At 58.1% G+C, this 23,336-nt stretch overlaps 3 protein-coding genes and 1 long non-coding RNA gene across 6 annotated transcripts in view; 2 read left to right on the forward strand and 2 right to left on the reverse strand.

Annotated features, from left to right (window-relative positions):
- Positions 1 to 4,774, reverse strand: part of ATP4A (ATPase H+/K+ transporting subunit alpha) — a 31,886-nt gene extending 27,112 nt beyond the window's left edge. Inside the window, exon 1 of one of the 2 annotated variants that reach the window (XM_087778457.1) lies at positions 4,635 to 4,774. In XM_087778457.1, the coding sequence (XP_087634583.1) occupies positions 4,635 to 4,674 (40 nt within the window). In that variant the 5' untranslated portion in view covers positions 4,675 to 4,774. The remainder of the gene's footprint in view (positions 1 to 4,634) is intronic. The other variant, XM_087778458.1, reaches the window with a different exon arrangement.
- Positions 4,662 to 5,658, forward strand: LOC104011768 (free fatty acid receptor 3-like). The gene has a single exon (XM_009464063.2). It carries the CDS (start codon positions 4,702 to 4,704, stop codon positions 5,638 to 5,640), a length of 939 nt encoding a protein of 312 aa, XP_009462338.1. The 5' UTR covers positions 4,662 to 4,701; the 3' UTR covers positions 5,641 to 5,658.
- A 1,303-nt stretch (positions 5,659 to 6,961) lies between these two features.
- Positions 6,962 to 10,051, forward strand: LOC104011767 (free fatty acid receptor 3). Of its 2 annotated transcripts, none has more exons than XM_087778484.1 (3): positions 6,962 to 7,181; positions 7,711 to 7,782; positions 8,031 to 10,051. In XM_087778484.1, the coding sequence occupies exon 3, from the start codon at positions 8,046 to 8,048 to the stop codon at positions 9,348 to 9,350; it is 1,305 nt and encodes a 434-aa protein (XP_087634610.1). In that variant the 5' UTR covers positions 6,962 to 7,181; positions 7,711 to 7,782; positions 8,031 to 8,045; the 3' UTR covers positions 9,351 to 10,051. The 2 variants fall into 2 exon arrangements, with proteins under 2 accessions (XP_087634610.1, XP_087634609.1); XM_087778483.1 differs by having other exon boundaries at positions 7,730 to 7,782.
- Positions 10,052 to 14,079: 4,028 nt separating this feature from the next.
- On the reverse strand, positions 14,080 to 14,868 carry LOC148052770 (uncharacterized). Its single transcript, XR_015709169.1, has 4 exons — positions 14,746 to 14,868; positions 14,509 to 14,539; positions 14,376 to 14,430; positions 14,080 to 14,295 (listed from the first exon to the last, which is right to left on the reverse strand). It is a non-coding gene; the product is annotated as an uncharacterized LOC148052770 (long non-coding RNA).
- Positions 14,869 to 23,336: the final 8,468 nt, after the last annotated feature.

Genomic DNA, 23,336 nt, shown 5'->3' on the forward strand with positions numbered 1-23,336 from the left:
GATGGCCGTAGGGTGGTCAAGATGGCCGTAGGGTGGCCAGCGCAGCCATAGGATGGGGATGTGGCACGTGGTCCTTCAGCCAATCCCCTTTAGCCCCGCCCCTTCCCCTTAGCCCCACCTCTTCCCCCTCCCTAGACCCTCCCCGAGAAGCCACCTTGGAGACCCTGACCTCTCTACCGGCATTGGTGGGTTCCCGCGTCACCTTACGCTGCGCCCTGGGCTCCGCCCACCCCGCTCCCTCCTCCATCCAATGGCATCGCAACAACCGCTGGGAGGTCGACAGCAGCGGCCCCACCTTCAGCTTCACCGCCGACCCCGCCCGCGCCGGCGCCTACCGTTGCATTGGCCGAAACCCCGCTGGCGCCGCCTCCTCCCCGCCCCTGGCCGTCGTCATCTGGTGTGAGTGGCGCTTTCGAGCCCCGCCCCCTCCAATCGGTGGTGGCCATTTTGGGGGTCCCAGGGGCAGTTTCAGAGGCCCCTCCCCCAGTTTCCACCCCCCAAAACGGCGGTTTTGAGTCCCCCAACGATAATTTTGGGTCCCCCCCACCCCAAATGATGGTTTCAAGCCCTGCCCCCGGCGGTTTTAAGCCCCACCCAACCCCTAAATACCAGTTTCAAGGCCCCCCCCCACCCCTAAATGACAGTTTCAAGCCTCCTCCAAGCTCTTTGGAACCCCCCAACCCCAAATTCTAGTTTCAAGGCCCCTCCCAGCCCCTAAATGACAGTTTCAAGCCCCGCTTAAAGCTCTTTTTTTTAGCCCCCAACCCCTAATACCGGTTTTAAGCTCCCCCCCCAACCCCTAAATGACAGTTTCAAGCCTCCCCCGAGCTCTTTGGAGCTCCCCAACCCCAAATACTGGTTTTAAGCTCCCCCCCAACCCCTAAATGACAGTTTCAAGCCCTCCCTTAAGCTCTTTTCAGCCCCCCAACCCCAAATACTGGTTTTAAGCCTCTCCCCAAGCCCCAAATGACAGTTTCAAGCCTCCCCCCGAGCTCTTTGGAGCCCCCCCCCCCAAATACCGGTTCCAACCCCCCCCCCCAACCCCTCCTGACAGCAGTTTCTCTCCCCCCTCCCCAGACCCCCCCAGGGCCGTACAGGTGCTGCAGAGCCCGAGGGGTCCGGTGGTGGCCGGCAAGGGCCCGGTGCGACTTCAGTGCCAGATCGGCGCTGCCGAACCCCCCGACTTCACCGTCGCTTGGTTCAAGAACGGGCAGGAGCTGCCTGTACCTACCCCCGACCTGCTCCTGCCTGGCCCCGAGCCTGCCGACGCCGCTGCCTACGCCTGCCAGGCTCGAAACCACGTGGGGGTCACCCGCAGCCCCGCCATCACCCTCGATGTCCGCTGTGAGTCGGACCCCAAAATTCCCCGGGAGGGGGGAGGGGGGACACCCAGGCATCCGGGACCCCCACCCCCCCCAAAAAAAACAAAAAAGGGGGGTCCGGGTGCTGACGTTTGCGCCGCAGTCGGCCCCCAAGGGGTGGAGTTGGTGCCGGATCCGAGCCGAGAGGTGGAGGAGATGAGCGACGTCACCCTCCGGTGCCGCACCGCCGCCCACCCCCCACCCACCGCCTTCGAGTGGTTTCGGGATGGGCGACCCCTCGGCCAGAGCCCCGAGGGATTTTGGGTAATCTACGCAGCCAAGACTCAAGCGTCCGGGCGGTATCGGTGCCGCGTCACCAATGACATCGCCACCGCTGACTCCTCTGATGTCATCATCAGCGTCTACTGTAAGGGACCCAGGCGTTCGGGACCCCTCGAGGCACCCCTACCCTACGGGACCCACACGTTTGGGACCCCCTTGAGGCACCCTTGACCCATGAGACCCCTCGAGGCACCCCTACTCTACGGGACCCACACATTTGGGACCCCCTTGGGGCACCCTTGACCCATGAGACCCCTTGAGGCACCCCTACTCTACGGGACCCACACATTTGGGACCCCCTTGGGGCACCCTTGCCCTCTGGGACCCACACGTTTGGGACCCCCTTGGGGCACCCTTGACCCATGAGACCCCTTGAGGCACCCCTACCCTACGGGACCCACACGTTTGGGACCCCCTTGGGGCACCCTTGACCCATGAGACCCCTTGAGGCACCCCTACCCTACGGGACCCACACGTTTGGGACCCCCTTGGGGCACCCTTGACCCATGAGACCCCTTGAGGCACCCCTACTCTACGGGACCCACACATTTGGGACCCCCTTGGGGCACCCTTGACCCATGAGACCCCTTGAGGCACCCCTACTCTACGGGACCCACATGTTTGGGACCCCCTTGGGGCACCCTTGACCCATGAGACCCCTTGAGGCACCCTTTCCCTATGGGACCCCCCTTGGGCGACCCCTGCCCCATGGGACCGAGGCACCCAGGAGAGGCTGGGTGACGGGTGGGAAGGGACCCAGGGCTCCAGGCCTCCCCTCTGCCCCACAGACTCCACCGCCACCATCCTCCGAAAGACGTTCCTGGGTCTCGGCGTGGGGCTGAGCATCTTCCTGGTGCTGGGCAGCCTTGGGTGCTTCCTCCGCTGCCGGTGAGCTGGGAGACCCAGGTTTCCCTCCTCCCCCACCCTCCTCCTTCTCCCCCCACCCCACCCCACCCCACCCCAGACCTTCTGGGGGTCCCAGGCATCCGGGACGTCTCCGTAGGTGGCGGCAGCGGCAAGTGGCGGCCGATGAGGAACCTGTAGTAGAACCCTCAGGAACCTTCTTCCTCCGCAATAAAAAGGTAGCCCACCCCCCACCACCCCTTGGGTCCCTCTTGGGTCCCTCTTGGACCCCTGGGACCTCAAGGTGCTACGTGAGGGGTCGCCCACCTTCCCGTAGCCCCGGACGCCTGGGTCCCCCCGACCTCCTCGCGATCCTGATGACACCGACACCATCAGTTACTCATCGTTGCTGTCACCTCCCGGGTCCGGCTCTGTCCCCAGGTAACCCCCACCCCACCCCAATGCCAGAGGGGACCCAGGCATCCGGGCACCCTTGACCCACGCCACCCCCTCCTTTGTCACCGTGTCCCCCCCCACCCCAGGCTGCGAGGGGACACCGTTGTCTACACCGTCCTCAAGAAGAACGAGGGTGCTGCAAAGGTACCTGTGTCCTCCGTGTTCCACCGTGTCCCCTGTCATGTCCCCAGTGTCCCTCATGTCCTCCGTGGCATCCCCAATCACCTCAACGTCCCCCTTGGCGTCCCCAATCACCTCAACGTCCCCCTTGATGTCCCCGTATCACCCTTGACGTCCTCCTCGATGGCCCTGACGTATCTCACATCTCCAGAAAACTCCATGTCCCCCCTGTCCCCAATAACCTCAACGTCCCTCACGTCCCCCTTGATGTCCACCCCCCTCGTGTCCCCATCCCGTGTCACAGCCACCGTCCATCCCCGCAGGCCACCGAAGGTCCCGACTATGAGAACGTCGCGCCCGGTCCCAGCAACAGAGAGAGAGCCAGGGATGGGGACAGGGACGGGGACAGGGACGGGGACAGGGAGGGGACACTGGTCTACGCCGCTCTGGCCCTGTCCTCCCTGGGGACAGCGCGGGAACACGCCGGGGATGCTGGGGACACTGTTGAGTACACGGCCCTGCGGCACTGAGACCTTGGGGACACCGAGATATGGGGAAAAGGCCACCACGGGGACACCACAAAACGTCCCAAGGGACACGAGAACTTGGCCACCACGGGGACACGAGAACATGGCCACCACGGGGTTCACAGGCAAACGGTGACATTGAGGACATGGGGACATTGAAGACATGGTGACGTTATGGACATGGGGGCACTGAGGACATGGTGGTGGCCATGTCAGGGTGCCGGCCCCCATCGGGGACATGCCACAAGCGTGGCCACCGCCATGGCCACCACCAACCACCATGGGGGGACATGGCACCCCAGGGGACATGTCACAACCACGACCACCCTCCCCACGGGGACACGCCGCCACCATGGCCACCTCCACCCTGGGGACACCAGGGACATGGCCACCACCACCACGGTGGACTTGCCAGGACACGGATGGTCACATGCCACCACCCCCAATAAAATGATCTGGCTTAATTAATTGGTCTGGGTCCCTTGGGGGGAGGGGGTGGCACCCGGACACCTGGGTCCTCTCCTGTCGCGAGCGGTGGTTGGTTGGTTGGATGGGGGGGAGGGTCAGGGCGGAAGGGGGAGGAGTGGCGGCCCGGACGCCTGGGTCCCTTGGGTGGGGGGGAGGGAGGAGGGGGGGGTGCTGGGGGTATTTATGGCCATCGGTTCCTCCCTGCCACCCTTCGTCCGTCCGTCCGTCCGTCCGTCCGTCCGCTGCTACGGTAGGGCTCATCCTCTTCCTCTACCACCCCTGACCTTCACCCAACCCAAAGATACCCCTCCCCCTCCCCCAAAGACCCCACCTCAAGCCCAGGGACCCCCCCACCCACCTCGAGGCCCCCAGGGACCCCCCAAAGCCCCCAACCCAGGGACCCATCACCCACCCAGACCCCCTGGGAACTCCCAAAGACCCCCCACCTCCAACCAAGGGACCCTCTCACCCAACTCAGGTCCCCTCTAGAGCCGCCCCCCCTCAAAGACCCCAACTCAGGGAGCCACCCCCCACCCCACTGAACCCCGGTAGACCCAACCACCATTGGCCAACTCACCTGAACCCTGGAAGATCCTGGCCCCCATTGGCCGCCCCATCTTGCAGTCCACCAGGTCCCAGCCGCCATGTCAGCCCCACCTTTTGCCATCAACCACCGCCTGTGCCTGGGGGTCTACACGGGCGCCTTCGCTTTGGGGCTGCCCCTCAACGTGGCAGCCCTGGTGGCCTTGGGGACGGTGGCCCGGCGCCGGCGCCTCCTGCCCGCCGACGTCCTTCTCCTCAACCTGACCGTTGCCGACCTAGCGCTGGTGGCCTCCTTGCCCGTCCGCATGGCCGAGGCGGCGTGGGAGGCCACCTGGAAGCTTCCGCCGGCCCTCTGCCCGCTCTTCGTTTTCCTCTTCTTCACCAGCATCTACCTCACCACGCTCTCCCTCACCGCTCTCAGCGTCGACCGCTACCTTGGCGCCGCCTTTCCCGTCCAATACCGCCGGCGCCGACGGGCAACTCATGCCGCCGTGGCCGCTGCCGGCTTCTGGGTGGCCTCTTTAGCTCACTGTAGCGTGGTTTACGTGGCCCAACCCAACGCGGCGGTCAACGGCACGGCGTGCTACACCCGTTTCGCCGCTCCTCAGCTGGCCACGCTGCTGGCTCTCCGCCTGGAGATCTTTCTGGTGCTCTTCTGCCTACCCTTGGCCATCACCGCCTTCTGTTACGGCCGCTTGGTCTGCATCGTGGTCGCCCTCCCCACCACGGCGCCGGGTAGGAGGCGCCGAGCGGTGGCCCTGGCGTCGGCCACGGCCGTGGCCTTCGTTCTCTGCTTCGCCCCCTTCAACGTTTCCCACGTGGTGGGGTACCTACGGCGGGAGAATCCACCTTGGAGAGCCTACGCCGTGCTGCTCACCACCCTCAGCACTTGCCTCGACCCTCTCATCTTCTGCTTCTCCTCTGCCGCCCTACGACAGGGTCTCCGGCAGGTTTGGGCCACGGTGGGACTCGGCCAACTCCGCGCCAGGCGCCGGCTGCCGGTGGGACAAAGCGAGGGTCCGGCCGAGGTGACGGCGTAGAGGACCTGGAGCATCTTCCCATCGAGGGGCAGATGGGGCCGAGCCGCTGCCGCCTTGGGGGCTTAAGACCTGAAAGAGCCCGACGTGGGACGCGGCTTTGGGGGTGGGGGTGGTTGGGGGGTGCCTGGGTGTCTGGGGACGCTCTTGGGTGAGACGAGGAGGTGGTTGGTGGCCGGAACAAAGCAAAGCTGAAGCTTTGAGCCAAAAAACGCTTCCTTGGGCTTCCTTGGGTGCGGTGGGTTGGGTTCAAGTGAAGCGTTGGGTTGAGCTGGGTTCAACTGAGATCTTGGGTTGAGCTGGGTTCAAGTGAAGCGTTGGGTTGAGCTGGGTTCAACTGAGATCTTGGGTTGAGCTGGGTTCAACTGAGATCTTGGGTTGGGCTGGGTTCAACTGAGATCTTGGGTTGAGCTGGGTTCAACTGAGATCTTGGGTTGAGCTGGGTTCAAGAGAAGCGTTGGGTTGAGCTGGGTTCAACTGAGATCTTGGGTTGAGCTGGGTTCAACTGAGATCTTGGGTTGAGCTGGGTTCATCCAAGATCTTGGGTTGAGCTGGGTTCACCGCGTTGAGTTGTTCCTCCATCCCTACTCCCTTCCCATCATCCCCTCTCCCAGTTTTGAGGTCATGGGCAACGGCCAATGGGTGTGTTCTTCTTCTGGCTCTGTTCCAGGAGAGCCAATTGGGTGAAAGTAGGAGGCGGGGAGGGTGGGGACCCAGACGCCCGGGTCCTCTCCTGGTTCTGGAGCCAAGTAGGTGAACGTAGGGAGACGGGGGTGGGAATCCGGATGCCGGGGTCCGCTCCGAGCTCGAGGAGAGCCAATCAGGGGAAAGGAGGTCATGGGGTGCGGGAATGGGGAGGCCTAGGTTCTTCTGCTCCCATCATGCCCTGGGGCTGAGCTGCTACCCCTTGTCCCCATTCATGAGGAACTCGGGGGCCCTCGGGAAGGTGGGGGGCACCCGGACGCCTGGATCCGCTCCCGGCCTCCTGGGTCCCGTAGGAAGGTGGGGGAGGGGCCCCCGGCCTCCGGGGCCCCCTTGGCAGGATAAACATCCCCCAGCCGGACGCTAAAAATAGCTCTGGGTTGAGTGGGGGAGGGGAGGGGAGGTCAACGGGGTCAAGAGCTCTGCCCAGGCCCCTCCCCCCCAGGCCAAAGGGGACCCAAGCGCCTGGGTGGTCCCCTCCCCCCCACGATGAAGGGGGCCCGATGCTTGGGTCCAGGAGATGGGGGGTGGGTGGGGGGGGTGGGGGAGGGGAGGCCACCCCGATCGCCCGGGTCCTTCTCCTGCGGACGTGTGCCCATGAACGTGGCTTCGGGTTGCGGTCAGGAAACATCAAAACTTCCTCGACATCATCAAAGCCACTTCCCTCCTTCCTCCACCTCCCCCCTCCCCGGGGCGGGGGGACACCACCCAGGCATCCGGGATCCCCCCCCCCCCCCCCCCCAAGGGACCCAGGGCTTGCGGGGGGACCCCAACCATCTCTGTGACACCCCCCCAACTCCTCGCTGCCGGAGGGCACCCAAGCGTCCCGTTGGGATTATAGGGTACGTATAGGGAATGGAGGGGGTGGGAGGGGGCACCCGGGCGCCTGGGTCCCCTCCCGCAGGCGTGGATCCCTTGGGAGATGGAAGGGGGGGCGGGGGAGCAAGGGGGTCCCGGGCGCCTGGGTGCCCTCTGGGATTTGGGGTGGGGGTAGAGGATGGAGTCGGGGGCGTTGGTTGGGGGAAAGGGTGTATACTGGGAGGAACTGGGAGGAAACTGGGGGGGGGGGGGAACTGGTGTGGTGGCAGGGGAGGGGGGAGCTGCCCCAGACACCTGGGTGCCCCCCCTCACCCTGGGTGGGGGGGGTGGTGAACAGATCTCCAGGAATTGGACCAAATCCAACACCTCCCCCCCCCCAATAAATGGACCCAAGGGTCCGGAGGCTCCCCTTCCCCCTTTCCAACCCCCCCCCCTCCGGGGGCCCACGCATCCGGGGACCCAGACATCCGCCCCTCCCCCCACCCCCCCACCCCCCCCCCCCCTTCCAGGAAACAAGAATTAAACAAATAAAGGGTGGCACCACTCACCCAGACGCCTGGGTCCACTTCAGGGGTAGGAGGCAGCGGTGGAGAACCTGGACACCCCAGTCCCCTTTGGAGCGAGGTGAGCCCCCTACCCCGTCCCCCCCATCCCCCCCCCCGGGTGCCCGGGTCCCCTTTGGGGAGGTGGGTTGGGGTAGGGGGAGGAGGACCCAGAAACCTAGGTCTTCTCCAAGTCCTGGGCTTGGTCCGTTGGTTGGAGCAGGAGAAGCCTCCTGAGATACCTGGGTGCCTCCCTACGTGGGACCCACAGCCCCCACCCGGGTCCTCCTCCCCACCCCAACCCTCCTCCGGGGCCGTGTATCTCCCCAGCGTCGTCCTTCAACCATGCTGGTCCTCGCTTTCTACATCCTGACCTTCGCCGTGGGCTTCCCGGCCAACATCTTCACCTTCGTCACCCTCTTGGGCAAGGCCTGTCGCCGGGTCTCCGCCTCTGACATCCTGCTCCTCAACCTGACGGCTGCCGACCTTCTCCTCCTCCTCTTCCTCCCGTTCAAGATGGTTGAAGCGGCCGCCGGCAGGACCTGGCCCTTACCGATTGTCCTCTGCCCGGTGGCCAATTTCTGCTTCTACTCCAGCATTTACCTCAGCAGCCTCTTCTTGACGGCCCTCAGCGTTGAGCGCTATCTTGGCGTCGTCTTCCCCCTCCACTACAAGGACCGGAAAAGACCGGGGCGGGCGATGGCCGCCAGCGTGGTCCTCTGGCTCTTAGCCTCTTCCCATTGCTCCATCGTCTTCGTGGCCCAGTATCACGGCAGCAAGAACCAGACCGTGGGTAACAGGTCCGTGGCCATCAGCTCCGATGGCCCCACAGTCAACGGGTTGAAGCCTGACGGCTCTGGTCCCAACAGCTTGACCATCGCCAGCCCTCGTGGCTCCAACTCCAACGGCTTCTCCAGCCCCGAATCCTCCGTCGCCGACGGTTTCATCCGCGGCACCTCCAACCTCTCCGACGCTGGTGACTTCACCCCCCACGCCTCCAAGACCGCCACCAGCGCCGTCCCCACCCACCACAGCTCCCGGATCTCTGATCCCAGCAGCCCCAAGACCTCCAGCCCCCAAATCTACACCCGCCACAGCACCAACATCCAAAGCATCTCCAGCCCCACCGCTATCTCCCAGGCCTCCAACCTTCCCACTTCAACTGCTCCCCAAGACACGAGCTACAAATGCTACGACGACTTCTCCGAAGGCCAGCTGAAATTTGTCCTCCCGCTCCGCCTGGAGCTCTTCGTCGTCCTCTTCCTCCTACCCTTCGCCGTCACCATCTTCTGCTACACCAACTTCGTACGGGTCCTCCTCTCCCGGCCAAATATCCCGCTGCAGAAGAAGCAACGGGCCGTGGGCTTGGCGGTGGCCACCATGGTCAACTTTGGGGTCTGCTTCGCGCCCTACAACATCTCGCACGTGGTGGGCTTCGTGGAGAAGAAGAGCCCGCCCTGGAGGTTCTACGCTTTGACCCTCACCAGCCTCAACGCCGCTCTGGACCCCATCATCTTCTACTTCTCCTCCATGGCGGTGCAGAGGGCCATGGCTGGGGTGGTGGTGGCCTTGCAGAACAAGTTCCGGGTTGTGGTGGGCTGGTGTTCTTCTGAAGTCTCCACCACCGAGTCCGACGGCTCCTTTACATGAAGCTTCGAGGGAGGGGGGGTGAACGGTCGCAGCAGGGGGCTGGATTTGATTGGGCGGGGAGGGGGGGACTGAAGGGGCTTTGGCCAATGCCGATGTTTCTAATGTCCTCGGCGGTGTGGCCAACTTGGCCCCATAGCATCAACCAACACCGGGTCAGGGGAACATCTCCCACAGCTGTGGGGCCATAGAGCCGCGGTTTGAGGTGATGACATCAGCCGCCGCGTCATCGGTTTGTGCTCCCCACGGCGCCAAAGCTGTCGTGAGGCCAAGGTCTCCGTGGCTCCGTGGTCCCCGTGGTCTCCTTGATCTCTGTTCTTGGTGCGTCCATCACCTCCGTAGGCCACCAGCTTCTGTGGGGCCAAGGAAGCCATGGGGTGGTGGCCTGTGTGGGTCCGTGGGCTCTGTGGGTCAATACCCTAGGTGGGCTGATGTTCTCCGTGGGGTGCTGACCTGCATGGAGCCAAGGTCTGAGGTGGTTGGTGGCCTCCGTGGGCCAACGTCCCGTGCGGGTTGGTGGCCTCCGTGGCTTGACGTCCTCCAGGAGATGGTGGCCTCCGTGAGTCATCATCCTGCGTAGGCTGATGTTCTCCGTAACTTGACGTCCTCCATGAGACGGTAGCCTCCGTGGGTCAACATCCTGCGTGGGCTGATGACTTCCGTGGGGTGGTGGCTTCCCTCTCCCTTCTGTTCCCTAACGAACCCTGCCCCAAACACGAGATATTTATTCACGACCGTGGTCCAAGCGTGGTCAATGGCGAAGCGGGGGGGAGATCTGGGCACCTGGGTCCAAGAGGAGAAGACCTGGGGGCCCTGGGCGGGGCGTGGGGGGTGGGCACACCCAGGCACCTGGGTCCCCTGCGGAACTGCAAGGACCCCTGGGAGATGGCGCTGGTCACGGGAAGGTGCTGGTCACAGGATGGCGGCGGTGGTGGTCACGGCAAGGTGATGATTGATGATGATGATGATGATGATGGTGGGGAGAAGAACTTACCCCCACCTCCCCCGGTGGGTGTGGGGGAGGGGGAGCTCACCCAAACTCCTGGGTCCCCTCCACCCATGGTGCTCTAGCACCACCTAGTGGCCCGTAGGTCTTCGCGCACCCATGGGTGGGTGCTCTCCCACCCAACCCAACCCAACCCAACCCAACCCAACGCCTGGGGCACCTGGCTGAAAGCACCTCCCCCCCCGCCACCCCCCCCCACAAGGGGACCCAGCAGCCCCGGCCTCATTTGCCTACAGGTTCCCCACATGCAAATGAGGATGCAAATGAGCCCAGGGAGAAGCAGGAAGAGGCCTCAACGCTTCCCGAAGGCTTGGGTGTCCCGTGTCCCCCCCCCGCATTCCCCTCCCCCCACAGGGTGCCCCTGGGGGGGGGACAATCTTAATTACGATTAATTAACGCATAAACTCAAGCCTAGCTTTTGTTTAACTAACAGAGGCATTAATTACTCCTCGTTAGCATTAAAAAAAGTCTTTCAAACTGTCATTTAAGAAATAAAAATAAACTAAAAAGGATGATAACATTAAAAACGCCAAATGAAAAGAAACCCAAAAAAATAATCGAATGCAAATAATTAAAAAAAATAGGCAATTAATGGGGTTTCAGGAATGCGCACAAGCTCCAGCTTCTATCTAACGAAGCGCTCATTAATTACACCCACGGCGCAGGGGAAAACTCCGCCTGGACATTGAGAAATAGAATGCGAATACTAATTGAGTGCGATTAATCAACAAATTCAGCCTAATTATTATTTAAATAGATCGCAAACATTAATTACATCCCAATAACACGACACTAGCAATTAAAAAGGTCGAGTTGACAATAAATACAATCATTTATACATCTATTACACCCCAGCAGGATTGTAATTTTAATTTCAAGCAGCACGGGCGTTAGTTCCGCCCAATTAATACTGAGCTACGAATTAAAAACATATAATTTATGATCGATAAGTCTAGATTACCGATTAGGTTGCGCAGGACGGTTATGCCTAACAGTTAGGCTTAGGTTTACGGTTGGTGACTGGGGAGAACAGATCGGTTTCGAGTTTGGGGCCGGGTTTAGGTTGGGGTTAGGGCTAAAGCTCAAGTTTGGGGTCGGGTTTAGGGCTAAAGCTCAAGTTTGGGGTCGGGTTTAAGGTTGAGTTAGAGTTTAGGGTTAATATCGGGGGTTAGGCTGAGCACTAAGGTTGTGCTCCGTGTTAATCTTAGCTACGGTTACGGGTTATGTTAGGTTGAGAGATGGGTTTACAGTTAGGCTGAGGTTTGGGGTTAGAGTAAGGGTTAGTCTTACCGTTCGGTTTACGGTTGGGGTTAGTGGTTAGGGCTTGGCTTAGCACTGAGGATAAGAGTTAGGGTTAGGACTAGGGTTTGGGTTAAGTGCTTCAGAAAAGCAGTTTGAGCTAGGATTTAGATTAGCGCTTAGGATAGGAGGAATTAAGGCTAGGGTTTGAGTTAAATCCTTCGAAGAGGAGCCAGCACTAGGGCTAGGATTAAGCACTTCGGATAAGAGTTAGGGTTAGGACTAGAGTTTGGGTTAAGCGCTTCAAATAGGAGTTAGGGCTAGAGCTAGGATTAAGTACTTAGGCTAGGAGTTAAGGCTAGGAGTTGGGTTAAATGCTTAGGAGAGGAGTTAGGGCTAGAGCTAGGAGTAAACACTAAGGCGAGGAGTTAGGGCTAGAGCTAGGAGTAAACACTAAGGCGAGGAGTTAGGGCTAGAGCTAGGAGTAAACACTAAGGCTAGGAGTTAGGGCTAGGAGTAAACACTAAGGCTAGGAGTTAGGGCTAGGAGTAAACACTAAGGCTAGGAGTTAGGGCTAGGAGTAAACACTAAGGCTAGGAGTTAGGGCTAGGAGTAAACACTAAGGCTAGGAGTTAGGGCTAGGAGTAAACACTAAGGCTAGGAGTTAAGGCTAGGAGTTAAGGCTAGGAGTTGGGTTAAATGCTTAGGAGAGGAGTTAGGACTAGGATTTGGATTAGCGCTTAGGATAGAAGTTAAGGCCAGGACTAGTATAGGGATTAAATACTTAGAAGAGAAGTTAGGATTAGGATTTGGGTGAGCGTTCAGGATAGTAGGTAGGGCTAGGACTAGACCAGCACTTAGGCTAGGAGTTAGGCCGAGGTCGATAGATACGCGTACAGTCAGGAGCTGGGTAGAATACTTAGGATTTCAGATTTAGGACAGGGTTTGGGTTTAGGGTTAGGAGAGGGATTAGGGTTGGGCTCAGAGAGCTGCTTCCAAGCTTGGAGGCTGAAGGATCTCTCGAAGACCGCGGCTTCCCGGGGCGCAAACCTGCGACCTCTCCTTCCGCCGCCCCTCGGTCCTGCAGCCCTCGAGTGAGAAGTCAACCGTCAGAGGAGCTCGGCCATTAGCAAAGCCGTTAAATTCGCTAATTGACGCAATCCGGGGGTGCAAACGAGTCCATCTCCTTCACAACTTCTCCGCGCTGATCTGCAGCTCCACCCGCTTCTCGACCATCAAGTCCCCACACCTTCTCCAGGTGGTTCCATACCACGAACCCGACCTTTCCGCTCTGGTGGACCTTCACCCCGTTGCTTGAGCACCTCCAGGGCCCCCCCACTTAACCCCCTCCCTGCAAACCCCCGTCTTCCACCCAACCGTTGGTGAGGAACGTCACCGTGAAGGGCAACCAAGACCGGAGGAGGGACAAACCCAGCCACGGTAAAAGAAAAATCCCATTTTTTTCCCCATTTAAAACCCGCAAAACTCCATTATTTCAACTCTAAACACAACCCGCAAAGGAAAAAAAACCCACATAGACACAGTCAGACCCGTTCAAAACTCCGTAACCGACGGAGCAACCGCTCATCCACACCACGTCCCTTCTTCCACCCTCCCGGCACGGTGGGCCGTCACCTCCTTCCCGCTTACCAGCCTACGGATGCTCCCCTTGCCATCCTTCTTCTCTTCAAGTCATCTCCTCCACGAAGACTTGCTCGAGGATGGTCGCTGGCCACCTGAGTGGTCCCGCGGCCCCTGCAAAACGCAACAGAAGCGACTCAACGCGCTGCTTGCCGAGAGTTACCAGCTCAAGAGCTACAATCTCCACCCAAACAGGCCACCACGGTCAACAGATGATCATGCCGTGGTGGGACCAGGCTACCCCCGACTCTACCGTGACTCCGTCCACGGGCAAAGCAGCTCCACCCCCCGTAGGCACCACAACCGTCACCCCACGGTGCAAGAAACCCAGATGAATTCCAGAAGCGGCGACGCAGCTTGCCATGAAGTCCTACGACGGCCACGGGTGCTCTAGCGCGGTCCTCAAGAGACGAACGCCACGGCTGGGCGTTGAAGATAACCGGTGAAGCCGGGATGATCGATGGCGCAAAACCATCACAAAGACTTAAGGCCGCGATGACGCGAGGAAGAAGCCCCTGAAAGGACGTTGCGATGCGTCGCGATGACAAGACCTGATGACAACGTCCAAGCAAGAACCAGAACGATTGGCCGAGAAGACCTACAGAAGACTCGTGCTTTTACATTGTAGCGCAAGAGAAGATGAGCTCGATGGGCGCGGCGATGACCATTTGAGCTCGCAAGGAGATGACCAATGGCCTCTGCCAAGGGATGTGGAGCTCCTCAAGCGGGAGGAGCAAGATGAACATGAAGACCCGGAGATGCATGGGATATCTACGAATACGCGCAACGTTGAGTGCCCACCACCGAGACCTTCTGGAGCTGCTTTGCCGGTGGGACAAACTGGTCCCTCTACCTCACGGTGACTCTCTTACAGCAACCCATCCCTTCGCACCAATTTTCACATGGTTCCGTGCCCCACCATCTGCGGTTTTTGCCCCAGAACTTAGCCGTAGGTCATGCGTCTGTCCTCAGCGGCGTCCGTCCACGGCGCCGTCCTCGGCGGCGTCCGTCCACGGCAGCAGCCTCATCATCCAACCGTCAGGATCCTTCGATAGAAGTCACCTGCAAAAAACCAGAACTGGTTGACATCTGCTTCATCGATGACAAAGTCGTCCTCCAAAACTTGATGTTCATCTGCTCACCTGCTCCGCTCCCGTATCGAGAAAACGACATCGCAGTCAGCGTCACCCACGGGACCTGGAAAACCCAAATGACGTCACGACCGGTCTGTCCAGGAGCGACCATTTGCTCTATGATGCCCACCACACCTCTCACCTCAACGTGGCAGCCGTTCCTGAAGGTCCACCTACCAAAGGAAAAGGACAATCATGGCTGAGGCTCCTCTCCTGCTCCTTTACCTTGGTCGCCCACCCATCCCAAGTTCACCTCCTCAACAGACCGTGAAGAAGATGAGGGGACCACCTGGGAAGCCCAAGGAGGTGACATATCTACCCACCCCACCAGTGACGCCCAAGAAGGAACCACCGCTCCAGTTGGGTGTGCGGGGCTCACCTCGCCCAACCGCTCGCCGGGGGCGGACATCCCGCTTTCCGTGTGGCTTCGCTCCTGCAAAACAAGACGGAACGTTGAGTTGTCCTCCAGGCACCGCTGGTGGCACGTTGTCTCCATCACCACACGCCAATGGACCTTCTTACGGTTCTCCGCTTGGCTCCTTCTAACTCCCTTTGGTGTCCATCTCCTTGCTGTACAATAACAAATACAAAAATTATCCCCTGGAGGCTAAAAAATAGCCTAAAACCCCCAAAAATGTTCTCCACAAGACTTCTTTGGTCCGCTGACCTTCTCCATCTGGGCCGCGCGGTCTGACCTGCCGTGCCAAGCCGTGCTCACGTGGGCAACACCACCGAAAAAAGGAAAAATATTAATTAATATCTTATAATATTAATAGAGTATACACCCTTCCGTCTTCTTCCCACCACCCCGGACTCCCCCCTTTTCCTCCAGCACATGAACACCTCCCGCTGCTCCCACCTCATGCTGCTGGAGATGGTCACCACGTCACGCACCTGGTTGTAGGGTTGGGCCATGACCAACATCTCGGGAAGAGAAGATTTTGGTGCTAGGCTCTTACTTACAAATTTTTGAAGGACATCTGCCCGGAGACCTCCTCTAGCTCTTATCTCGGATCCTTGTAGGACGTCTGCATGGAGACCTCCTCCACCTCTTACCTCAGATCCTCAAAGGATATCGTACTAGAGAAGACTTCAGGCTATTAGCTCTGATCCTTCAGGGACATCTGGCCCAGAGACCTCAAGTTCTTACCTCTGATCCTCAAACGATGCCTGCCCAGAGACCTCCTCCTCCCTCTCTTACCTCTGATCCTTGAGGGACATCCACCTGGCTAATTCCTCCATCTCTTACCTCAGGTCCTTGAGGGACATCTACTTGGAGACATTCTCCATCCTTTACCTCTGATCCTTGAAGGACATCTGCCCGGAGACCTCCTCCAGCTCTTACCTCAAATCCTTGAGTAACAGGTGCTTGGAGACCTCCTCCATCTCTTCCCTCGGATCCTTGAGGAACAGCTGCTTTGAGACCTCCTCCTCACTCTCATACCTCAGATCCTCAAAGAACATCTGACCGGAGACCTCCTCCAGCTCTTACCTCTCATCCTTGAAGTACATCTGCCTGGAGACCTCCTGCTCTTACCTCGGATCCTTGAGTAACAGCTGCCCGGAGACCTCCTCCATCTCTTACCTCGGATCCTTGAGGGACATCTACTTGGAGACATTCTCCATCCTTTACCTCTGATCCTCAAAGGACATCTGATCGGAGACCTCCTCCAGCTCTTACCTCGGATCCTTGAGAGACATCTGCCCGGAGACCTCCTCCTCCAGCTTTTACCTCGAATCCTTGAAGAACGCCTGCCAGAGACCACCTCCTCCATCTCTTACCTCGGATCCTTGAGGGACATCTGCCTGGCTAATTCCTCCCTCTCTTACCTCAGGTCCTTGAGGGACATCTACTTGGAGACATTCTCCATCCTTTACCTCGGATCCTTGAGGGACATCTGCCCGGAGACCTCTTTCCTCTCTCACCTCTGATCCTTGAAGGACATCTGCCTGGAGACCTGCTCCTCCCTCTCTTACCTCTGGTCCTCGAAGGACGCCTTGCTGGACACCTCTCCCCCCATCTCCTACCTGTCATCCTTGAAGGACATCTGCCCAACAACCTCCTCCACCTCCAGTTCATACCGCCAAACCTCAAAGGACATCTGGCCAGAGAAGACCTCAAGCTCTTACCCTCCAACCGTGAAAAAGGCCCACTTGAGACCTCTTCAAGCTCTTACCTCCAAGCCAGTTAACACCACCTGCCAGGAGACCAGAAGCTCTTACCTCTGATCCTCAAAGGACATCTGCCCGGAGACCTCCTCCTCCCTCTCTTAACTCTGATCCTTGAGTAACATCTGCCTGGAGACCTCCTCCTCCAGCTCTTACCTCGGATCCTTGAGGAACATCTGCCCGGAGACCTCCTCCTCACTCTCTTACCTCGGATCCTTGAGGAACATCTGCCCGGAGACCTCTTTCCTCTCTTACCTCGGATCCTTGAGGAACATCTGCCCGGAGACCTCCTCCAGCTCTTACCTCAGGTCCTTGGGAACAGCTACCTGGACACCTCCTCCCTCTCTTACCTCAGGTCCTTGAGGGACATCTGCCCAGATACCTCCTCCTCCATCTCTTACCTCGGATCCTTGAGGGACATCTACCTGGAGACCTGCTCCTCCCTCTCTTACCTCTGGTCCTCGAGGAACATCTGCCCGGAGACCTCCCCCTCCATCTCTTACCTCTAATCCTCAAAGGACAGCTGACCGGAGACCTCCTCCAGCTCTTACCTCAGGTCCTTGGGAACAGCTACCTGGACACCTCCTCCCTCTCTTACCTCAGGTCCTTGAGGGACATCTGCCCAGATACCTCCTCCTCCATCTCTTACCTCGGATCCTTGAGGGACATCTACCTGGAGACCTGCTCCTCCCTCTCTTACCTCTGGTCCTCGAGGAACATCTGCCCGGAGACCTCCCCCTCCATCTCTTACCTCTAATCCTCAAAGGACAGCTGACCGGAGACCTCCTCCAGCTCTTACCTCAGATCCTTGAGAAACATCTGCCCGGAGACCTCTTTCCTCTCTTACCTCTAATCCTTGAGGAACATCTGCCCAGATACCTCCTCCTCCATCTCTTACCTCGGATCCTTGAGGAACATCTGCCCAGAGACCTCCTCCATCTCTTACCTCAGGTCCTTGAGGGACATCTACTTGGAGACATTCTCCATCCTTTACCTCTGATCCTTGAAGGACATCTGCCTGGAGACCTCCTCCAGCTCTTACCTCTCATCCTTGAAGGACATCTGTCCGGAGACCTCCTCCTCCAGCTTTTACCTCGGATCCTTGAAGGACGCCTGCCAGAGACCACCTCCTCCCTCTCTTACCTCAGGTCCTTGAGGGACATCTGCCTGGCTAATTCCTCCATCCTTTATCTCTGATCCTCAAAGGACATCTGCCCGGAGACCTCCTCCAGCTCTTACCTCGGATCCTTGAGGAACATCTGCTTAGAGACCTCCTCCTCCCTCTCTTACCTCGGATCCTTGAAGGACATCTGCCCGGAGACCTCTTTCCTCTCTTACCTCTAATCCTTGAGGAACATCTGCCCAGAGACCTCCTCCTCCATCTCTTACCTCAGATCCTTGAGGAACAGCTGCCTGGAAACCTGCACCTCCCTCTCTTACCTCTAATCCTCAAAGGACATCTGCCAGGAGACCTCCTCCAGCTCTTACCTCGGATCCTTGAGGGACATCTGCCCGGAGACCTCCTCCTCCATCTCTTACCTCGGATCCTTGAGGAACATCTGCCCGGAGACCTCTTTCCTCTCTTACCTCGGATCCTTGAGGAACATCTGCCCGGAGACCTCCTCCAGCTCTTACCTCAGGTCCTTGGGAACAGCTACCTGGACACCTCCTCCCTCTCTTACCTCAGGTCCTTGAGGGACATCTGCCCAGAGACCTCTTTTCTCTCTTACCTCAGATCCTTGAGGGACATCTGCCTGGAGACCTGCTCCTCCCTCTCTTACCTCTGGTCCTCGAGGAACATCTGCCCGGAGACCTCCCCCTCCATCTCTTACCTCTAGTCCTCAAAGGACATCTGCCTGGAGACCTCCTCCAGCTCTTACCTCGGATCCTTGAGGAACATCTGCCCAGAGACCTCCTCCTCCAGCTCTTACCTCGGATCCTTGAGGAAGATCTGCTTGGAGACCTCCTCCTTACTCTCTTACCTCTAATCCTCAAAGGACATCTGACCGGAGACCTCCTCCAGCTCTTACCTCTGATCCTTGAGAAACATCTGCCCAGACACCTCCTCCTCCTCCCTCTCTTAACTCTAATCCTTGAGGGACATCTGCATGGAGACCTCCTCCAGCTCTTCCCTCAGATCCTTGGCGAACAGCTACCTGGACACCTCCTCCTCCCTCTCTTACCTCAAATCCTTGAGGAACAGCTGCTTGGAGACCTCCTCCAGCTCTTACCTCGGATCCTTGAGGAACATCTGCTTGGAGACCTCCTCCTCCCTCTCTTACCTCAGGTCCTTGAGGGACATCTACTTGGAGACATTCTCCATCCTTTACCTTGGATCCTTGAGGAACATCTGCCCGGAGACCTCCTCCTCCCTCTCTTACCTCAGATCCTTGAGGAACAGCTGCCTGGAGACCTCCTCCTCCAGCTCTTACCTCTGATCCTTGGGGAACAGCTACCAGGACACCTCCTCCCTCTCTTACCTCAGGTCCTTGAGGGACATCTGCCTGGCTAATTCCTCCATCTCTTACCTCAAGTCCCTGAAGGACATCTACTTGGAGACATTCTCCATCCTTTACCTCTGATCCTCGAAGGACATCTGCCCGGAGACCTCCTCCAGCTCTTACCTCTGATCCTTGGGAACAGCTACCTGGAGACCTCCTCCCTCTCTTACCTCAGGTCCTTGAGGGACATCTACTTGGAGACATTCTCCATCCTTTACCTCGGATCCTTTAAGGACATCTGCCTGGAGACCTCCTCCTCCAGCTTTTACCTCGGATCCTTGAAGAACGCCTGCCAGAGACCACCTCCTCCCTCTCTTACCTCAGGTCCTTGAGGGACATCTGCCTGGCTAATTCCTCCATCTCTTACCTCAAGTCCCTGAAGGACATCTACTTGGAGACATTCTCCATCCTTTACCTCTGATCCTCATAGGACATCTGACCGGAGACCTCCTCCAGCTCTTACCTCTGATCCTTGAGGGACATCTGCCCGGAGACCTCCTCCTCCAGCTCTTACCTCGGATCCTTGAGGGACATCTGCCCGGAGACCTCCTCCTCCAGCTCTTACCTCGGATCCTTGGGAACAGCTACCTGGACACCTCCTCCCTCTCTTACCTCAGGTCCATGAAGGACATCTGCCTGGCTAATTCCTCCATCTCTTACCTAAGCTCCTTGCAGGACATCTACTTGGAAACATTCTCCATCCTTTACCTCTGATCCTCGAAGGACATCTGCCCGGAGACCTCCTCCAGCTCTTACCTCGGATCCTTGAGGAACATCTGCCCGGAGACCTCCTCCAGCTCTTACCTCTGATCCTTGAGGAAGATCTGCTTGGAGACCTCCTCCTTACTCTCTTACCTCTAATCTTCAAAGGACATCTGACCGGAGACCTCCTCCAGCTCTTACCTCTGATCCTTGAGAAACATCTGCCCAGACACCTCCTCCTCCTCCCTCTCTTATTTCTGGATCCTTGAGGAACATCTGCCTGGAGAACTCCTTCCTCTCTTACCTCTGATCCTCGAGGAACATCTACCTGGACACCTTCTCCTCCCTCTCTTACCTCAAATCCTTGAGGAACAGCTGCTTGGAGACCTCCTCCAGCTCTTACCTCGGATCCTTGAGGGACATCTGCCAGAGTTCTCCTCCTCCCTCTCTTACCTCAGGTCCTTGAGGGACATCTACTTGGAGACATTCTCCATCCTTTACCCCGGATCCTTGAGGGACATCTGCCTGGAGACCTCTTTCCTCTCTCACCTCTGATCCTTGAAGGACATCTGCCTGGAGACCTGCTCCTTCCTCTCTTACCTCTGGTCCTCGAAGGACGCCTTGCTGGACACCTCTCCCCCCATCTCCTACCTGTCATCCTTGAAGGACATCTGCCCAACAACCTCCTCCACCTCCAGTTCATACCGCCAAACCTCAAAGGACATCAGGCCAGAAAAGACCTCAAGCTCTTACCCTCCAACCGTGAAAAACGCCCACTTGGAGACCTCTTCAAGCTCTTACCTCCAAGCCAGTGAACACCACCTGCCAGGAGACCAGAAGCTCTTACCTCTGATCCTCGAAGGACATCTGCCCAGAGACCTCCTCCAGCTCTTACCTCTGATCCTTGAGGGACATCTGCCGGGAGACCTCCTCCTCCATCTCTTACCTCAGATTCTTGAGGAACAGCTGCCTGGGACCTCCTCCTTCAGCTCTTACCTCTCATCCTTGAGGGACATCTGCCCAGAGACCGCCTCCAGCTCTTACCTCGGATCCTTGGGAACAGCTACCTGGAGACCTCCTCCATCTCTTACCTCAGGTCCTTGCAGGACATCTACTTGGAGACATTCTCCATCCTTTACCTTGGATCCTTGAAGGACATCTGCCTGGAGACCTGCTCCTCCCTCTCTTACCTCTGGTCCTCGAAGGACGCCTTGCTGGACACCTCTCTCCCCATCTCCTACCTGTCATCCTTGAAGGACATCTGCCCAACAACCTCCTCCACCTCCAGTTCTTACCGCCAAACCTCAAAGGACATCAGGCCAGAGAAGACCTCAAGCTCTTACCCTCCAACCGTGAAAAACGCCCACTTGGAGACCTCTTCAAGCTCTTACCTCCAAGCCAGTGAACACCACCTGCCAGGAGACCAGAAGCTCTTACCTCTGATCCTTGAAGGACACCTGCCAGGAGACCTCCTCCAGCTCTTACCTCTGATCCTTGACAAACATCTGCCCAGAGACCTCCTCCTCCCTTTCTTACCTCTGATCCTTGACAAACATCTGCCCAGAGACCTCCTCCTCCAGCTCTTACCTCGGATCCTTGAGGAACATCTGCCTGGAGACCTCCTCCTCACTCTCTTACCTCTGGTCCTCAAAGGAACATCTGACCGGAGACCTCTTCCAGCTCTTACCTCTGATCCTTGAGGGACATCTGCCCGGAGACCTCCTCCTCCATCTCTTACCTCGGATCCTTGGGAACAGCTACCTGGACACCTCCTCCCTCTCTTACCTCAGGTCCTTGAGGGACATCTGCCTGGCTAATTCCTCCATCTCTTACCTAAGCTCCTTACAGGACATCTACTTGGAGACATTCTCCATCCTTTACCTCTGATCCTCGAAGGACATCTGCCCGGAGACCTCCTCCAGCTCTTACCTCGGATCCTTGAGGAACATCTGCCCGGAGACCTCCTCCTCCAGCTCTTACCTCGGATCCTTGAGGAACATCTGCCTGGAGACCTCTTTCCTCTCTTATTTCTTGATCCTTGAGGAACATCTGCCTGGAGAACTCCTTCCTCTCTTACCTCTGATCCTCGAGGAACATCTGCCTGGACACCTCCTCCTCCCTCTCTTACCTCTAATCCTTGAGGAACAGCTGCCTGGGACCTCCTCCTTCAGCTCTTACCTCTCATCCTTGAGGGACATCTGCCCAGAGACCGCCTCCAGCTCTTACCTCGGATCCTTGGGAACAGCTACCTGGAGACCTCCTCCCTCTCTTACCTCAGGTCCTTGAGGGACATCTGCCTGGCTAATTCCTCCATCTCTTACCTCAGGTCCTTGAGGGACATCTACTTGGAGACATTCTCCATCCTTTACCTCGGATCCTTGAGGGACATCTGCCCGGAGACCTCTTTCCTCTCTCACCTCTGATCCTTGAAGGACATCTGCCTGGAGACCTGCTCCTCCCTCTCTTACCTCTGGTCCTCGAAGGACGCCTTGCTGGACACCTCTCCCCCCATCTCCTACCTGTCATCCTTGAAGGACATCTGCCCAACAACCTCCTCCACCTCCAGTTCTTACCGCCAAACCTCAAAGGACATCAGGCCAGAGAAGACCTCAAGCTCTTACCCTCCAACCGTGAAAAACGCCCACTTGGAGACCTCTTCAAGCTCTTACCTCCAAGCCAGTGAACACCACCTGCCAGGAGACCAGAAGCTCTTACCTCTGATCCTTGAAGGACACCTGCCAGGAGACCTCCTCCAGCTCTTACCTCTGATCCTTGACAAACATCTGCCCAGAGACCTCCTCCTCCCTCTCTTACCACTGATCCTTGAGTAACATCTGCCTGGAGACCTCCTCCTCCATCTCTTACCTCTGGTCCTCAAAGGAACATCTGACCGGAGACCTCTTCCAGCTCTTACCTCTGATCCTTGAGGGACATCTGCCCGGAGACCTCCTCCTCCATCTCTTACCTCGGATCCTTGGGAACAGCTACCTGGACACCTCCTCCCTCTCTTACCTCAGGTCCTTGAGGGACATCTGCCTGGCTAATTCCTCCATCTCTTACCTAAGCTCCTTACAGGACATCTACTTGGAGACATTCTCCATCCTTTACCTCTGATCCTCGAAGGACATCTGCCCGGAGACCTCCTCCAGTTCTTACCTCGGATCCTTGAGGAACATCTGCCCGGAGACCTCTTTCCTCTCTTATTTCTGGATCCTTGAGGAACATCTGCCTGGAGAACTCCTTCCTCTCTTACCTCTGATCCTCGAGGAACATCTGCCTGGACACCTCCTCCTCCCTCTCTTACCTCAAATCCTTGAGGAACAGCTGCCCAGAGACCTCCTCCAGCTCTTACCTCTAATCCTCAAAGGACATCTGCCTGGAGACCTCCTCCAGCTCTTACCTCTAATCCTTGAGGGACATCTGCCGGGAGACCTCCTCCTCCATCTCTTACCTCAGATTCTTGAGGAACAGCTGCCTGGGTCCTCCTCCTTCAGCTCTTACCTCTCATCCTCGAAGGACATCTGCCCAGAGACCGCCTCCAGCTCTTACCTCGGATCCTTGGGAACAGCTACCTGGAGACCTCCTCCCTCTCTTACCT

This window comes from Nipponia nippon, unplaced genomic scaffold, assembly GCF_047370975.1.
Source record: "Nipponia nippon isolate SJK-2023a ecotype South Korea unplaced genomic scaffold, ASM4737097v1 scaffold_44, whole genome shotgun sequence".
NCBI lineage: Eukaryota > Metazoa > Chordata > Aves > Pelecaniformes > Threskiornithidae > Nipponia > Nipponia nippon.

Coding starts and splice junctions, on each gene's coding strand:
- LOC104011767 (XM_087778484.1), top strand. CDS start 8,046: ATGCTGGTCCTCGCTTTCTACATCCTGACCTTCGCCGTGGGCTTCCCG.
- LOC104011768 (XM_009464063.2), top strand. CDS start 4,702: ATGTCAGCCCCACCTTTTGCCATCAACCACCGCCTGTGCCTGGGGGTC.